This window comes from Glycine max, chromosome 13, assembly GCF_000004515.6.
Source record: "Glycine max cultivar Williams 82 chromosome 13, Glycine_max_v4.0, whole genome shotgun sequence".
NCBI classification, from domain to species: Eukaryota; Viridiplantae; Streptophyta; class Magnoliopsida; order Fabales; family Fabaceae; genus Glycine; species Glycine max.
The window spans coordinates 12,796,455-12,810,814 of record NC_038249.2 but is presented as its reverse complement, the minus strand read 5'-3'; the positions used below and the strand labels follow the sequence as shown (position 1 = coordinate 12,810,814).

General features: G+C 31.5%; 1 protein-coding gene across 2 annotated transcripts; it reads left to right on the top strand.

The window, feature by feature from the left end:
• The first annotated feature begins 9,131 nt into the window (after nucleotides 1–9,131).
• LOC100784793 (ABC transporter G family member 1) lies at nucleotides 9,132–14,151 on the top strand. Of its 2 annotated transcripts, XM_003543873.5 has the most exons (8): nucleotides 9,132–9,590; nucleotides 11,511–11,590; nucleotides 11,739–12,209; nucleotides 12,418–12,504; nucleotides 12,593–12,718; nucleotides 12,825–13,019; nucleotides 13,111–13,200; nucleotides 13,557–14,151. In XM_003543873.5, exons 1-8 carry the CDS (start codon nucleotides 9,254–9,256, stop codon nucleotides 14,148–14,150), a joined length of 1,980 nt encoding a protein of 659 aa, XP_003543921.2. In that variant the 5' UTR covers nucleotides 9,132–9,253; the 3' UTR covers nucleotide 14,151. The 2 variants fall into 2 exon arrangements, with proteins under 2 accessions (XP_003543921.2, XP_040864595.1); XM_041008661.1 differs by lacking the exon at nucleotides 12,418–12,504 and having other exon boundaries at nucleotides 9,192–9,590.
• The last annotated feature ends 209 nt before the right edge of the window (nucleotides 14,152–14,360 follow it).

Here is a 14,360-nt window from a genome sequence, read left to right as displayed (position 1 = left end):
TTGATTTTTTATGTAAAAAAATAGAGTAAAAAGATTTTAAAAATAAATATATTTTCTGTCTCATGCAGAAATAATCAATAACAGAATTATATTCACATATGCTCTTGATACAATCGATCGATGTAAAAAGTATTGTCTTAAAAGAAAAAAACTGACACTCTAACAACGATTCTACTCAAAACCGATGAAAGGTCATTTATTAAAAAAAAAATTAACATCTTTTTGAAGTTTTCCATGTCCTCTGCATCTGCCACACACTGGACTCAATCTTCGTATAACATAAAACTCAACTACAAAATAAGATAACATAATTTATCTATATAGTATTATTATGAAACAAGAAAAAAATTATCAATGGATTTTGCTTCTAGGAAATGTCACCAATTATTCCAAAAATCCAATACTTAGGAATCAAATATGAAGCAACTAATTGCATGGCAATAATCTTTAGGAATTAGGAAGCACATACAAATTATAGCAACAGCATCATAAAATACATTTTCTGAAACTCGTACTAGATATATCTTGTGATAAAAAAATATAACACAAATCTGCTTCTTCAAAAGTCATGTAGCTAAATAAATGAACTTAATTGTAACAATAAAAAGAAATAGGAATCCATTTGTCCAGAATAGCATGACGTACCATCTATATTTTCTGGTCATGAGAAGTCCATGCCAAACTCGAATTCTTCAAGCAATTGTCTTTAGGAGGTTAAAAAACCACATACCCATATCGTGTTTCCTATTCAAATCCTTCACAATTTTCTTAGGAGAGCCTCCTCAGAATGCCCTATGCAATTAAACTAAGTAGACAATGATTCAATTAAACTACAGGAGTAAATGGCCTAATATTCATCAAGAGAGGTATTGGTGTCAAAGTTACTTACAGTCAATGCTATCATGCCATCCACGATGCCAATTTTAAAAGCTTTTCCATTTCTCCTGTAAAATAAAGTTATTTACAGATGACAGATTGATGCTTTTTTTTTCTTCTATTTTTCTTACCTTCACATATCAATTGACAAAAACTTTAGTTTTGCGGTAACGAATATTATGACTCTTACGGCCACTATTTCATAAAATACATAATAGTCTACAATATTTACAATGAAAATGGAAATCTCTATACTAACAATTTCAAGTAGTCAAACTTAAAACAGATCGAAGGTTCAGTCACTCAAAAGTATAGGCTAAATATAAAGTATTAATGTATTAATCATTCAATAGAAAATTTCAGATAAAAACAATTCAAATTCCACTTTTTAAGGTCGGCAAAAGAAATAACAAGGAACCTTGAAAATACTGAATAGTCCTCAAAAACTTTTCCAGTTAGATTGTCATTCCAGACCTAATTCAACAACAAAAGGCAAACTCATGTGAGATCAAAAGTTTTCAATATATGCAATTTATCTTCTCTAGTGCTGCCTATATGAACAATGGAATGGAATAGTCTGTCAACCTTTGCTGCCTCTTTCTTCGACAGGTCATGCTTATCTAGTGCATGTAAGCTTTCCACAGTTTTAAACCTGATAGTTCAGTTCTAGGAGATACGTACAATATTTTTCATTAATTTCAATACCCTGGCTGTGTTGCTGCTTAACTTGTCATTAATTATGTTTTCTTTGTCCAATTTTCTCAAAATATTGTTTCATGAATGTAAAGATTTCACGAAAACATGATATAAACTGTTTATCCAAAAGCTGATTTTGAGAAAAATAAACTAGCTAAGACGTGAGATAGAAAGTATTTCAATAAACTAAAGACAATCTAACAACCTCAAGCACCCATCCAATATACGTGACATTGTTAACATGCTATATATTCATGTTCAGATCTGCTCTTGGCTGCAAAATTAAAAGTATGGTGAGCGGTGACGGATCCAAGACTCTAAGACAGTGGGTAAAATTATAAAAAATAAAATAAATGGATTTAATTATATAAATATAAATAAAATAAAATATAAAAATATAAAATTTTATTTATAAATTTAATAAATTTTATTTACATCCTTACACCTATGTAGGTCCACGACTGATGGTGAGAAGGCCAGGTTCTTGAAAATTGAAATATGATGGATTCGCCAACTATTTTCTCACCAACAATAAAATCCTTCCCTTGTGCCAGTTAAAAAGGTTAAAAAATAACACAAAGGTTCTTTTAGCCAAATGATCATACCACAAGTCCAAGTCTGGAATACTGAGGAGGGTCTTCCAATTTTGGTATTTTCTTCTAGCTATTACTATTCTCCTTGGGAATTGCTACATGCACTTCTGACAATCCAACCATCAACAACACCGTCAACCTACGGAGGATAAAGGTCACGTTAATGATTTTTTTTAGCTTAGATGGATTACATATTAGTTTTCTTTTCTTTTTGCAAGACATGTATTGACCAGTTTGATTTTGCAAGACAATGAGTAGTTTGATTTTGTAAGATATTTTGTCACTTCTAAGTTTTATTTTAAATGAAGTTTTAGTATATTCAACATTTTATTTAATTTAGCTGATGAATTTCTTTGAATACACAAGAAATAATTGAATTAAAATTGTTAGGAAAAATTGACAGATAGGATAGAATTTATTAATCGCCCAATTGTATCTTGCAAGGGATTGGTGAGGAACCGAATAGATATATTGCATGCTATTTGCGAAGGAAAGCAATGGATATACTGTGAGGGATTCCGGAAGGATTTGTGAGGGAATGCAGATAGATAGTTGCAACGGATTCACAAAGGATTGCTGAGTACCTTTTGCGAGCAATTAGCGAAGGATTAATTCAAGGGATTAGCAACAAATTACCGGGAACTAATAAAACACTAATTTTCGACCCAATAGTGATTAGCGACACAGTAACAAGGGATATCTTGCGAGGGTGAGGAATTAACAAGGGACAAATGGTACTTCCTCTGCGAGGCAATAGCAATTAATTGACCAAGGCTAACTGCAGCAGATTAGCGACGTATTTTATGACGGAATAGCGAGGGATCTTCCTCCGCCACCAATTAGCGACTTGGTTTTAAGAATCTGTCCTTGCTAATCCATCGTTATTCTATTTAGAAAGGAAACGTTCCATCCCTAATCTGTGATTTTCTTAAGAATTGAGTATTTTTATGGATCTAATTTGTATTTAAGTTGAGAATATGATTTCATATTTCGATTAAATGTGACGAGTCTTCTATAAAGTTCGAGTTCAACAACACTTTCTTTCATTGAATAACCTCTATTTCTCTATGCAGTCCAACTATTTGATAAAATTACATAAACAAGTGCCATCAATATAATATGACCTTCTTCCATACAAAACATATAATATGATCCTCGTGAAATTGATAATTTGATAAAGATATAGAATGCATTTCCTTTCTTTTCTTTTTCTCATTTTAAAATCAAAACGAGGAATATGGGAGTGTTTTTTTTTTTTTTTTGGTGCATTGGAATATGGGAGTCAAAATAAGATCGTGTCGCCAATGTAACTAATAGTTATCATATATATACTATACTTTAATATTCTTTTCATTAAAATAAGATTTCGAAAGATCATTTTCTAGATATCATTTCCTTCTCTTCTCAAATAATCATCGCCGCTCATATTCTTAACATAGTACTTCACAACCAAGTTTTGGTTCGTTAGATATTTTACAAGTTATATGTATTGCCGCAGATTTCGTGATTTCAGCCTGCTTATATCTTCCCACATTCAAGCATAGACAACAACGTTGTGCTTCCTTTCTCTCTCTCTCTCTCTCTCTATATATATATATATATATAAATGATTCTATGATAGAATAATTATGTTTTGTTTTTCATACTTTGCTAAGGCTTATAGGCAAGAGAGTTACAACAAAAACTTCTAAAATTGGACTAAACAAATTGATTCTTCAAGCAAAACCCCTAAAATTACGTCTAGACTAAATAAATTGATTTATATGATCACATGTTAATAATATAGGATGATAATTGCACATAGATTGTGTTATCTCATCATGATCTCATTATTCCCCTCAAGTTGGAGCATGTAAATTATATATCCCCAACTTGCATAGCAAAGAAGTGAACTGAGTGAGACCTAGAGTCTTAGTAAAAACGTCAGCTAATTGTACATGTGTAGGAACATAAGTAGGTGCAATATTGCTAATGAGATACTCGTCGCGAATGAAGTAGCAGTCCACTTCAATGTGCTTGGTGCACTCATGAAAAATTGAGTTCTTGTCAATATGAAGCGCTGCTTGACTGTCATAATAAAGTCATATAGGTTGAGAATGAGAGATACCAAGACTATGGAGAAGACCTTTTAACCATTTCAATTCTCCTGTTACAGTTGTCATGGATCGATACTCAGCATCAGCAGAGGAGCGAGATACCGTTTGTTGTTTCTTAGTTTTCCATGAAATTAGAGAGGATCCAAGTAGAATAAACCATCCATTAAGGAACCTACGAGTTAAAGGACGTCCAACCCAATCAGAGTCAGACCAACCAGGTAGTTGCAGGTCACAATCCTTACGCAACAAAACACCCTGTCCTGGATTCCCTTTCAGGTATCGAACAACACGGAGAGCAGCCTCCCAATGGGCTTCTTTAGACGCCTGCATAAATTGAGACATCACATCCACACAATATGAAAGCTTGGGTCTGGTAAAACAGAGATAAATGAGATGACCTACTAACCGCCTATACTGATCAGGATGAGGAAAAAGGAAGTCTGCAGTAAGTGCCAGACAATGATTATGTTCAATTGGTACATTTGATGGCTTAGCTCCCAGAAGTTTAGCTTCGGCTATAAATGTCCAAAGCATATTTACGTTGACAAAGAAAGATATCCCTTGAAGATCGCACCACTTCAACACTCAAGAAATATTTGAGGATCCCCAAGTCTTTCATGTGAAAGCAATTATGTAAATAGGCTTTAAATTCAGTGATAGCTTCATGATTATCACCCGAAATGATTAGGTCATCAACATAAACCAACACTACAATATGTACCTCCAGCCTTTGCAAGACGAAAAAAGAATAATCAGAAAGAGATTGCTGAAATCCGTAGTGTTTTTGTGTAGTGGACAGTTTTGTAAACCAACAACAAGGAGCCTGTTTGAGTCCATATAAGGACTTGTTAAATTTACACACCATGTCATATTGCTGAGGAAGAAAGCTCGGAGGTGGCTTCATGTAAACAACCTCCTCAAGGTCCTCATGTAAAAATGCATTGTGTACATCCATCTGATATAATTCCCAAGCTCGTAAGGCTGTTACGGCTAACATTGTGTGTACGGTTACCATTTTCACAATGGGTGCAAAAGTCTTTGTGTAATCGATCCCCTCCTTTTGACGATTGTCAAGGATTACTAACCATGCTTTGAATTGTTCTACACTTCCATCAAATTTATGCTTTATTTTGTACACCCACTTACAGGCAAGTGCTTTCTTTTCTGGAGGTAATTGTGTGACTGATCCAAGTTCCATTGGTCTCAAGTGCATGTATTTCACTTTTCATTGCGTCTCTCCACCAATTGTCTTTCACCACGTCAGTATAAGTGACATGCTCCTTTTCCTATGAAATGGATTCAAGAAAAGCACAATGTGCAAGAGAAAAATGGTTATAATTCACATAATCAGTTATGGGATAGAGTGCACCTGAGTCTGCCTTTGGAGAGGGTGAACAATTAGATGGATTTAATCTTCTGGCAGTATTTGTCACGTAATCTTGCAAGTGAGTAAAAGGTTGTTTGATTCTATGTCCTCTACCCAATAATGGCTCTATTGGTGATATAGATGGAAGCAATGTATCTTGTGTGTCCATATTTTGTAGAGTAATAACTTGTTCATCGAATCCCGCATCTAGCTCACCCCATCTATCATCCATTGTCATATCACCACTTTCTTCAATACCTCCTGTGTGATTCGTTTCTTCTATACCATCAGTCATATCATCAACAATTTCTTTACAACTCCAATTTTTAGGAGGAACATCTTTTCTGGTAATAACATCAATAGAAAACGGATACTTGGTCTCAACAAACTCAACATCTCGAGAGACAAAAATCTCTTTTGTTTCTAAGTCAAACAACTTCCACCCTTTCTTGCCATATGGGTAGCCAATAAATACACACTTCTTACTCCTACTTGCAAATTTATCACCATTCCTTCTTTGATTATGGGCATAACATAAGGAGCCAAATATTCTCAAATGTTCATATGCAGATTGTTGCCATGTAGCATCTCATATGGAGTTTTTCCATTCAAAACAGTGGAAGAAGTTTGGCTGATCAAATATGATGCAGTTAAAATACATTCCCCCATAGAACTTAATAGGAAGATTACCTTGAAATCGCAGTGCTCAAGCCACATTTAAAATATGTCTATATTTTCGTTCCACTTTCCCATTTTGTTGGGGTGTTCCAGTGCAAGATGTCTGAAAAATTATTTCACAATCAAGAAAATATCTTTTCATGCATGTGAATTTTGTCCCAATATCACTTCTGAATATTTTGACTTGTTTATGAAACTGCCTTTTAAGTAGAGCAAAAAAATTATGAAACATTGTCGACACTTCTCGTTTATCAACTAATAGATATACACATACAACACGTGAATAATCATCAACTATTGTCAGAAAATAAAATGCAAATTTGGTTCAATGGTATTTAGAATCCATGACACCAACATAGATTGTATAGTCCACCAGTCTTCCATCTCAAGTGAGCCCTCCTTTGGTGCTCCAATGCTGCCTTCTATAAAACCCCATTTTCTGGGAGCACGTAGATATATTTTCATGGCACACACTCATTTTTCATAATTCTCCCCTTAAAGTTGCACTTGAGTAATCAAATTTCTCGGGTTTCGTTGGAATTCAATTCATATGGTGATGAAGTCTTCTCATGTTCTTCTTGCTTATGAGACTCATTCTTAGGAGCCTCCTCTTCATGATGACTCATTGCCACTAAATTTTAAACAAAACCTGGTAACTCTGATACCATAAAGAATTTTATGACAGAATAATTTTGTTATGTTTTTCATGCTTTGGTAAGACACAAATATATACAAAAAAATTACAACAAAATTTCCTAAAATTGAACTATAAAAAAATTTATATTGTTAATCAATAAAAACTATAATAGATATATAACTTTTAAATACTTATCATAAAAATTAGTAAACATAACATATATTCACACAGTTTATGATTAGATATTTTAATATCAACACATATGACTTACTCTCAAAATTAATATTTTAAAGAAAACGTGTGGAATGCATTTCTTTAATGTTATTGTGACACCAAATAGTAACAATATAATATGATCTTCTTCCACGAAAAACAAATATAATATGATTCTCGTTATCAAGATTGTTACAGATATAGAATGTCTTTCTTTTGCTTTTTTTCATTTTGAAAACAAAACCGGGAATAAAGGACTAGTTAAAAATGAGATCGTGTCGCCATTTTTTTTTTTATGGAATGTGTCACCAATAATTAATAGTTATCGTATATATACTTTAACATACGAAACAAAAATATTCTTTTCATTACAATAATACAATATGATTTTAGAGGGATGTATATGGTGCTATAAATAATTTCCTTTTCTTCTTAATAATCATCGCAGCACGTTGATTTTCGTTTGAGATTTTACAGGTTATATCTATAGGGGCAGATTTCGCGATTTCGTTACTTCACATCCCATTCACTTATATTCAAGAAGCAAATTGACTTGGTATTACAATATATTTGATTTCATTTTGATAGGGAAGTAGTTGTTTATACTTCATGCAGAAAAAAGAAAATATGCTATATGTATGAGAGTGTAAATTGTAAATTACACTGTTATCCAATTAAAATATATATGATAGATTTATTGATTTTTTTGATATAAAAAGGCATACCAACAATTAATGATGTTTGATTGGTTAGATTTATATTCGTGAATAAAAAAAATTGTTTACAAACTATGCAAATAATTAAACTCATTAGAAATGCCATTACGTACTGAAAGTCGATCGTTCACAATCCTTTGAAAAAATATCATTGACTATACTCTATTTAAACCATGCAAATCAAATGCTCTCTTCTCATTCTCAAAAATTAAGTACTTAATCCCGTTGCAGTTCTTTATTCCATGTTTTCTAGCATCGTGCGATCCCTACATCAAGCAAGCTGGACCACATTGAGGGTTTAAAACTTAACTAGCTATAATATTTTGCGCGGTTTTATTTTAAATATAATTATCAAGAAATATTTTTTTATAGACAATATTTTTGTGTGTAATATGTATATCTTTCAATAAGATTAATAATACAAAATTGTTAACTTTGTAGTGAGGTTATAATTTAAAGAGAGAGACAGAAAGAGAGGCTATGCATTGAAAATCACAATTCATATATGGTAAGTTTTTTTATTTTTTTTATTTTTATAATAATTATCTTAACTGATATTAATAGTAATCTGTGATGATATAACAGTATAAAATTATTTTAAAATAGTTTGAGGAATAAAAATATTTTTAGTATATATTTAAATTCAAATTAACTCAATAATTTATTTAAAACATAATTTTAACATAAGACTTAAGAATAAAGTATTATGTATTTTTATTAATTTATATGAATTACAATAATACATGAATTTTCTTTTACTATTGAGTGAGTAAATCAAATTGTGTGAAATTATTTCAACTTAAAACTAGTGGCTTATAGCGATCCTAAATGGCTTAAATAGAATTTTTTCTAATGAATGATCCGCATGATCTATATTAAAAAGTAATATCTATTTAAATTTTATTATTTCAAAATTTAATTTTAAGATCTTTTTTCTACAAAATAAAAAAAATATTTATTTTAGATATTAAATTTCTAAATAATTACTTTTTCATAATAACTTTTTTCTTATAATTTTTATCCTAAAATTTATTTAACAATTAACAGAAATGTAATAGATAAGTCATCTATCACTGATCTGTATATATAAATAATGAAATAAAAAAACAAATATATTATTGAATCAAATTTTAAAATGAAAGACTTAGTTTGAGTATTGAGGAAATACAATTAAATTATTTTATCAAATATATTATTTAATATGTATTGTGCATTCGATTTTACTTATATCCAGCTGCGTGCCTTGTATCACACGTACTTTCTTGCCCTTAAAACATGCTTTGATTTTCTGTAACAACAGTTTTTATACGATAACTCAAGATCCGTCCCACCTACCCTCCGTTAGACATACACGATCAAACACCATATTGATAATAGTGATCATGAATTTCCTTATTCATCAGCCAATTCAATGTAATGCCACTAACTACGAACCCCAAAATAATAGTCCTATGATCATGCAGTCAAACCTGGAGTTTATTGCCACAATTGAGGAAGAAGCCATCATCAAGTCCAAAGAAAGAAACACAATTAGTACTAAGACAAAGGAGGAGGGTATCTTCCTAACATGGGAGGATTTGCAGGTCACTGTTCCAAATGGAAGGAATGGTAGGAAACCGATTCTTAAGGGTCTAACAGGTTATGCCAAGCCAGGGCAGCTCTTGGCAATAATGGGTCCTTCTGGCTGTGGCAAATCCACACTTCTTGATACTTTAGCAGGTAAATGCATGCATATATTTTTCTTTTTCTTTTTTTCTTTTTGATTTCTTGGTGGAATTGGAATATTGGGTCTTCATATTCTCATTGGTGTATGCATACTATGATTGTCAGCAAGTATAAAATTTATGGATATATAAGGATTTCCACCTTTCTCTGAAGTTTATACTTTACTTACATGATGTAAACAGATTAAAAATATAAGGTGTTGATGGAACATTTTATTTGACGGAGAAGAAAAATAGAGATATAAAGCACGGCGTAAAAACATAAAGTTAAATAAAATAAAGAGGTAAAAAAAAAAAAAAAAAAGTCACTGTACAATATTTATCTTTGTGTGAACTTGCTGATAAAGGGGTCAAATGGGCTCTCAGGAGATCAAATGGGAAGGTTAAATCGGACAAATGTTTTGTTTTTACTTCGACTTAGATTGGATTGCTACTAATTTATCCTAATATGATATGTGAAAATAGGATTAAATAAAAACATTTTTACCTGAAAAAATCATCGATTGTAATTAACTTCAATAAACTAATAAATATATACGACTATTGATTTATTAATCTAAAGTGTATTTTTTCATTTTAGAAAAGTCAAATTCTTCCCAAGAACTTTTATGTTTAGGTATTGAAGGAAGTAACACCCAAAATTTTGGATAAAGTTTAGTTTGATACATTAATTTTTAAATTATTTACACTATTAATCCATTAGAAATCATCTTGATTCAATATAATTTTAAAAATAATTATTAAAAATTCCATAATTTTATCATACATCACATTATAACAATGTAAAATATCTATATCTTAATTTTAGTACATTCTAATCAGATTTCTAATGGCTTAAATATGTTTTGTTATTTTCTCAATTTTGAGTTATTTTTGTTTTTCTCTTAAATTTTTTTTAGTCCTTCGAAAACTGATCTATTTAGTCATTCTCCTTTTAAAAAATTATACATCCCAAACATTTCAAAATTAATCTAGAGAATTTTTTTTATGAAGAAAGACTAAAAAGAGCAAAATATTTTTGAATTTCAGAAATTAAAAAAAGATAAATTTAAATTTATCAAAATAAAAGTGACCCAAATTGGATGGACTAAAAAAATATGTGAACCAATTCTAATTATATAAGTATCATTTAGTTTTTTTCCGGAGAATTAAGCCTAGTCATTCAGTTATGTAACAAAAACTACAGAAGTCATTTTACATGTTAAAATAAACAATTACTTTCTATAGTTTTAAAAATGATTCTTGGATATTTTATATGTTATTTGATACTTAGTGAAATAAAAAGAAATAGTAGAAGAAAAAGGTAAACATAATAGGTAATATATATAATAAGAAAATAGAGATGAAGAAAATTATAAATGTTGATGGGGTGTCTTTAATTAAAAAATAGTGTTCATATATCATTGTTCTTATAGTTTTAACCAATTTCAATATTATTATATAATTTATTTTTGACTATTTTTCTGAGATTTTGTGGGATTACATAATTTTCTTTTTGTTTTTTTATCCTTACATTAACCTTCTTAATTATTTGAAAAATATTTCACCAACATTCCTTACACATTACACTAACACTCCTTTATTATTTGATAAACATTACACATGGGTAGGTTGCTCGGTTGCTGTAAAGGTAAAAAAAAAAAAAAATTGTGTAATTTCATAAAAAAAAATTGAACATTTGTCTCCTTAGTTTAACTTATTTAAATGTTAATTTTTCAATGACCAATATTTCAACAAATGAAACTATAAGTAAATAGTAAAAATTATGGGGAAAAAAATAAAACTTAGATAAGATCATAGGGACAGATAGTAATGGTGTGGATCAGAACCTTAAAAATTGAATATTAAGACGGATATAAATAAATAAAAAATGTGGACAAACTGTTCAGTTTAATCTTAATGAAAATTTATGCAGGAAGACTAGCTCCAAGCACAAAGCAAACAGGGAAAATTTTAATCAATGGCCACAAACATGCACTGGCTTATGGAACATCTGTAAGTGAAAGAACATAAAGTATAGCAATCTTTGATAGCTGCCACCAGCAATCATTCATTTGAAGGAAATGTTTTTACTTCTATTTTTTTTGTTACAGAAGGAAATGAAACCTCATTAATCTCTTTCTATATTACCATGTGAAACCAGGCATATGTGACACATGATGATGCTGTGTTGTCAACATTAACAGTTGGAGAAGCAGTGTACTATTCAGCACATCTCCAATTTCCAGAATCAATGTCCAACAGAGACAAGAAAGAGAAAGCAGATTTTACAATCAGACAAATGGGACTACAAGATGCCACTGACACAAGGATTAAAGGGAAGGGTTCTAAAGGCCTTAGTGAGGGACAGAAGAGAAGACTAGCCATTTGCATCGAGATTCTTACAAGCCCCAAACTTCTCCTTCTTGATGAACCAACTAGTGGCCTGGACAGTGCAGCTTCATACTATGTTATGAGCAGAATTGCAAGTCTAAAGATAAGAGATGGCATCAAAAGGACAATTGTTGTATCCATCCATCAGCCTAGTAGTGAAGTTTTTGAGCTATTTGATAATCTTTGTCTTCTGTGTTCAGGTGAAACAGTTTATTTTGGCCCCACTTCTGCTGCAACCGAGGTTAGTAGCTTATATTTTTTTTTTCTACTATTGCATACATAGATCACAACGTCAAAAGCCAACTAGGCGAAACCAAATGCATGGATCACACGACACCCTTCGGTTCGGTTAAAGACAAATTTTTTGGAGATTTGAAATGATTATCTTGTTATAAACTCAAATTGATTTCAAATGATACTTTGTAAATTGTACTTTTTATCGAATGTAGTTTTTTGCTTTAAATGGCTATCCTTGTCCACCTCTCCACAACCCTTCTGATCATTTCTTGAGGATCATAAACAAGGATTTCAAACTGGTGAGAACATAAAGATTCCAATGCTTTAGAGTTGGCCACAAACTTATGTGGCAACAAAAGATAGTTGATTTATCTTTATTATTTACAGGATGATGAAGAGTGCTTCAACAAAACATTACCCAAAGAAGAAGCAGTTGATATCCTTGTAGGGTTCTATAAATCTTCTGAAATTAGTAACCAAGTTCAGAAAGAAGTAGCAATAATAGGTGAAAGTGTAAGTATAATATCACATTATTTCCTTGGTGAACTCAAGTCAATGAGATAACTAGTATAGAACAAGGATTTTATACATGAAGGACTAAGTTTTTTGATGAATTTAGGAACATGGTTTCATGGAGAGGAACAGAACACAGACTGCATTTCTTACTCAGTGTCACATTCTTGTGAGAAGATCTTCTTTGCATCTGTTTCGTGATGTAAGCAATTATTGGTTACGTCTAGCTGTGTTTGTTCTAGCAGCTATTAGTCTTGGCACTATATTCTTTGACGTTGGTTCAGGTGAATCATCTATCCAGGTAAAGCAGAATAGCACATAAAGTGCACCAGAGTGTGACATTTGAAGCATAACTCATAACTCATTAGAATAATTATATATGCATATTTCAGGCTAGAGGGGCCCTGGTCTCTTTTGTTGCTTCAGTTCTGACTTTCATAACCCTTCTTGGTGGATTCCCTCCATTTGTGGAACAAATGAAGGTAAAAAGGCTATTTATCCAAAATACAATTAATTAAAATAATTAGTTCCAGGCACTCTATATTCTCTTAAGTAATCCTTAAGGTATTGAAATTATATAAGTAACCTTTAAAGTATTAAAAATACGCTGCATAATCCTTCAAATTAGCCCCTAAGCTGGTAAAATATATCAACGTAAGGACTAAATTGATGGATTTTCAATATATAATTTTATAACTTTAAGGACTATTTAGGAAAAAAAGTAATATTTTAGAGACTAAATTGATAATTTACTCTTCAAATTATATTAGTATTGGAGAATACCTTTCATAAAAAAAAAAGTGTATTATTCCTAACTTATTTTTGGTGACTGATTCAGGTATTTCAACGAGAGAGATTGAATGGGCACTATGGTGTCGCTGCTTTTGTAATTAGCCACACATTATCTCCTATTCCATATATGGTACTAATGTCACTGATTCCTGGAGTGATCACTTACTACCTTTCTGGACTTCACACGGGACTTGAACGTTGCCTATACTTTTCTTGTGTGCTACTTGCATGCATATTGTGGGTTGAGAGCCTCATGATGGTGGTTTCAAGTATCTTCCCAAATCCAAACACAGGCATCACAGTCTCTGGTGGAATCATGGGAATCATGATCTTAACTGGTGGATTCTTTCGCCTGCCAAATGATCTTCCCAAACCATTTTGGAAGTACCCTATGTACTATGTTTCCTTCCACAAATATGCCTTCCAAGGATTGTTCAAGAATGAGTTTATTGGCTTGAATTTGGCTAGTGATCAAGATGGAGGTGCCTACATAAGTGATAAAGAAATACTGACGAAGATATGGCAAGTGGAAATGGGTCACTCAAAGTGGGTTGATCTTGCTATCTTGGTGGGGATAATTGTTTTGTATAGACTTATGTTCTTGGCGATCATTAAGAGCAAGGAGAAGATGAAGGCTTGAAGATCAAGAGTTAATTAAATAATTGCTCAAAACAAACCTAGGGAAGTAAATCTAATTTACTATTATTAAAATTCATATGGATTGGATCTTCACTAGAATCACTACCAAATAGGCAAATGTGGGGCTACGGTTATTTCTGAAGTTTGAACTATTTACTTGATCTCATTTTAGAGAAACTTATCATAATAAAGAAAATAATATGAGATACAA

What these genes read in the sequence shown, in the direction of transcription:
- LOC100784793 (XM_003543873.5), top strand. Translation starts at nt 9,254, where the DNA reads ATGAATTTCCTTATTCATCAGCCAATTCAATGTAATGCCACTAACTAC. An exon ending in ACTTCTTGATACTTTAGCAG is followed by an intron (nt 9,591 to 11,510) that starts GTAAATGCATGC and finishes AAATTTATGCAG; the next exon opens with GAAGACTAGCTCCAAGCACA. An exon ending in CATTTGTGGAACAAATGAAG is followed by an intron (nt 13,201 to 13,556) that starts GTAAAAAGGCTA and finishes TGACTGATTCAG; the next exon opens with GTATTTCAACGAGAGAGATT.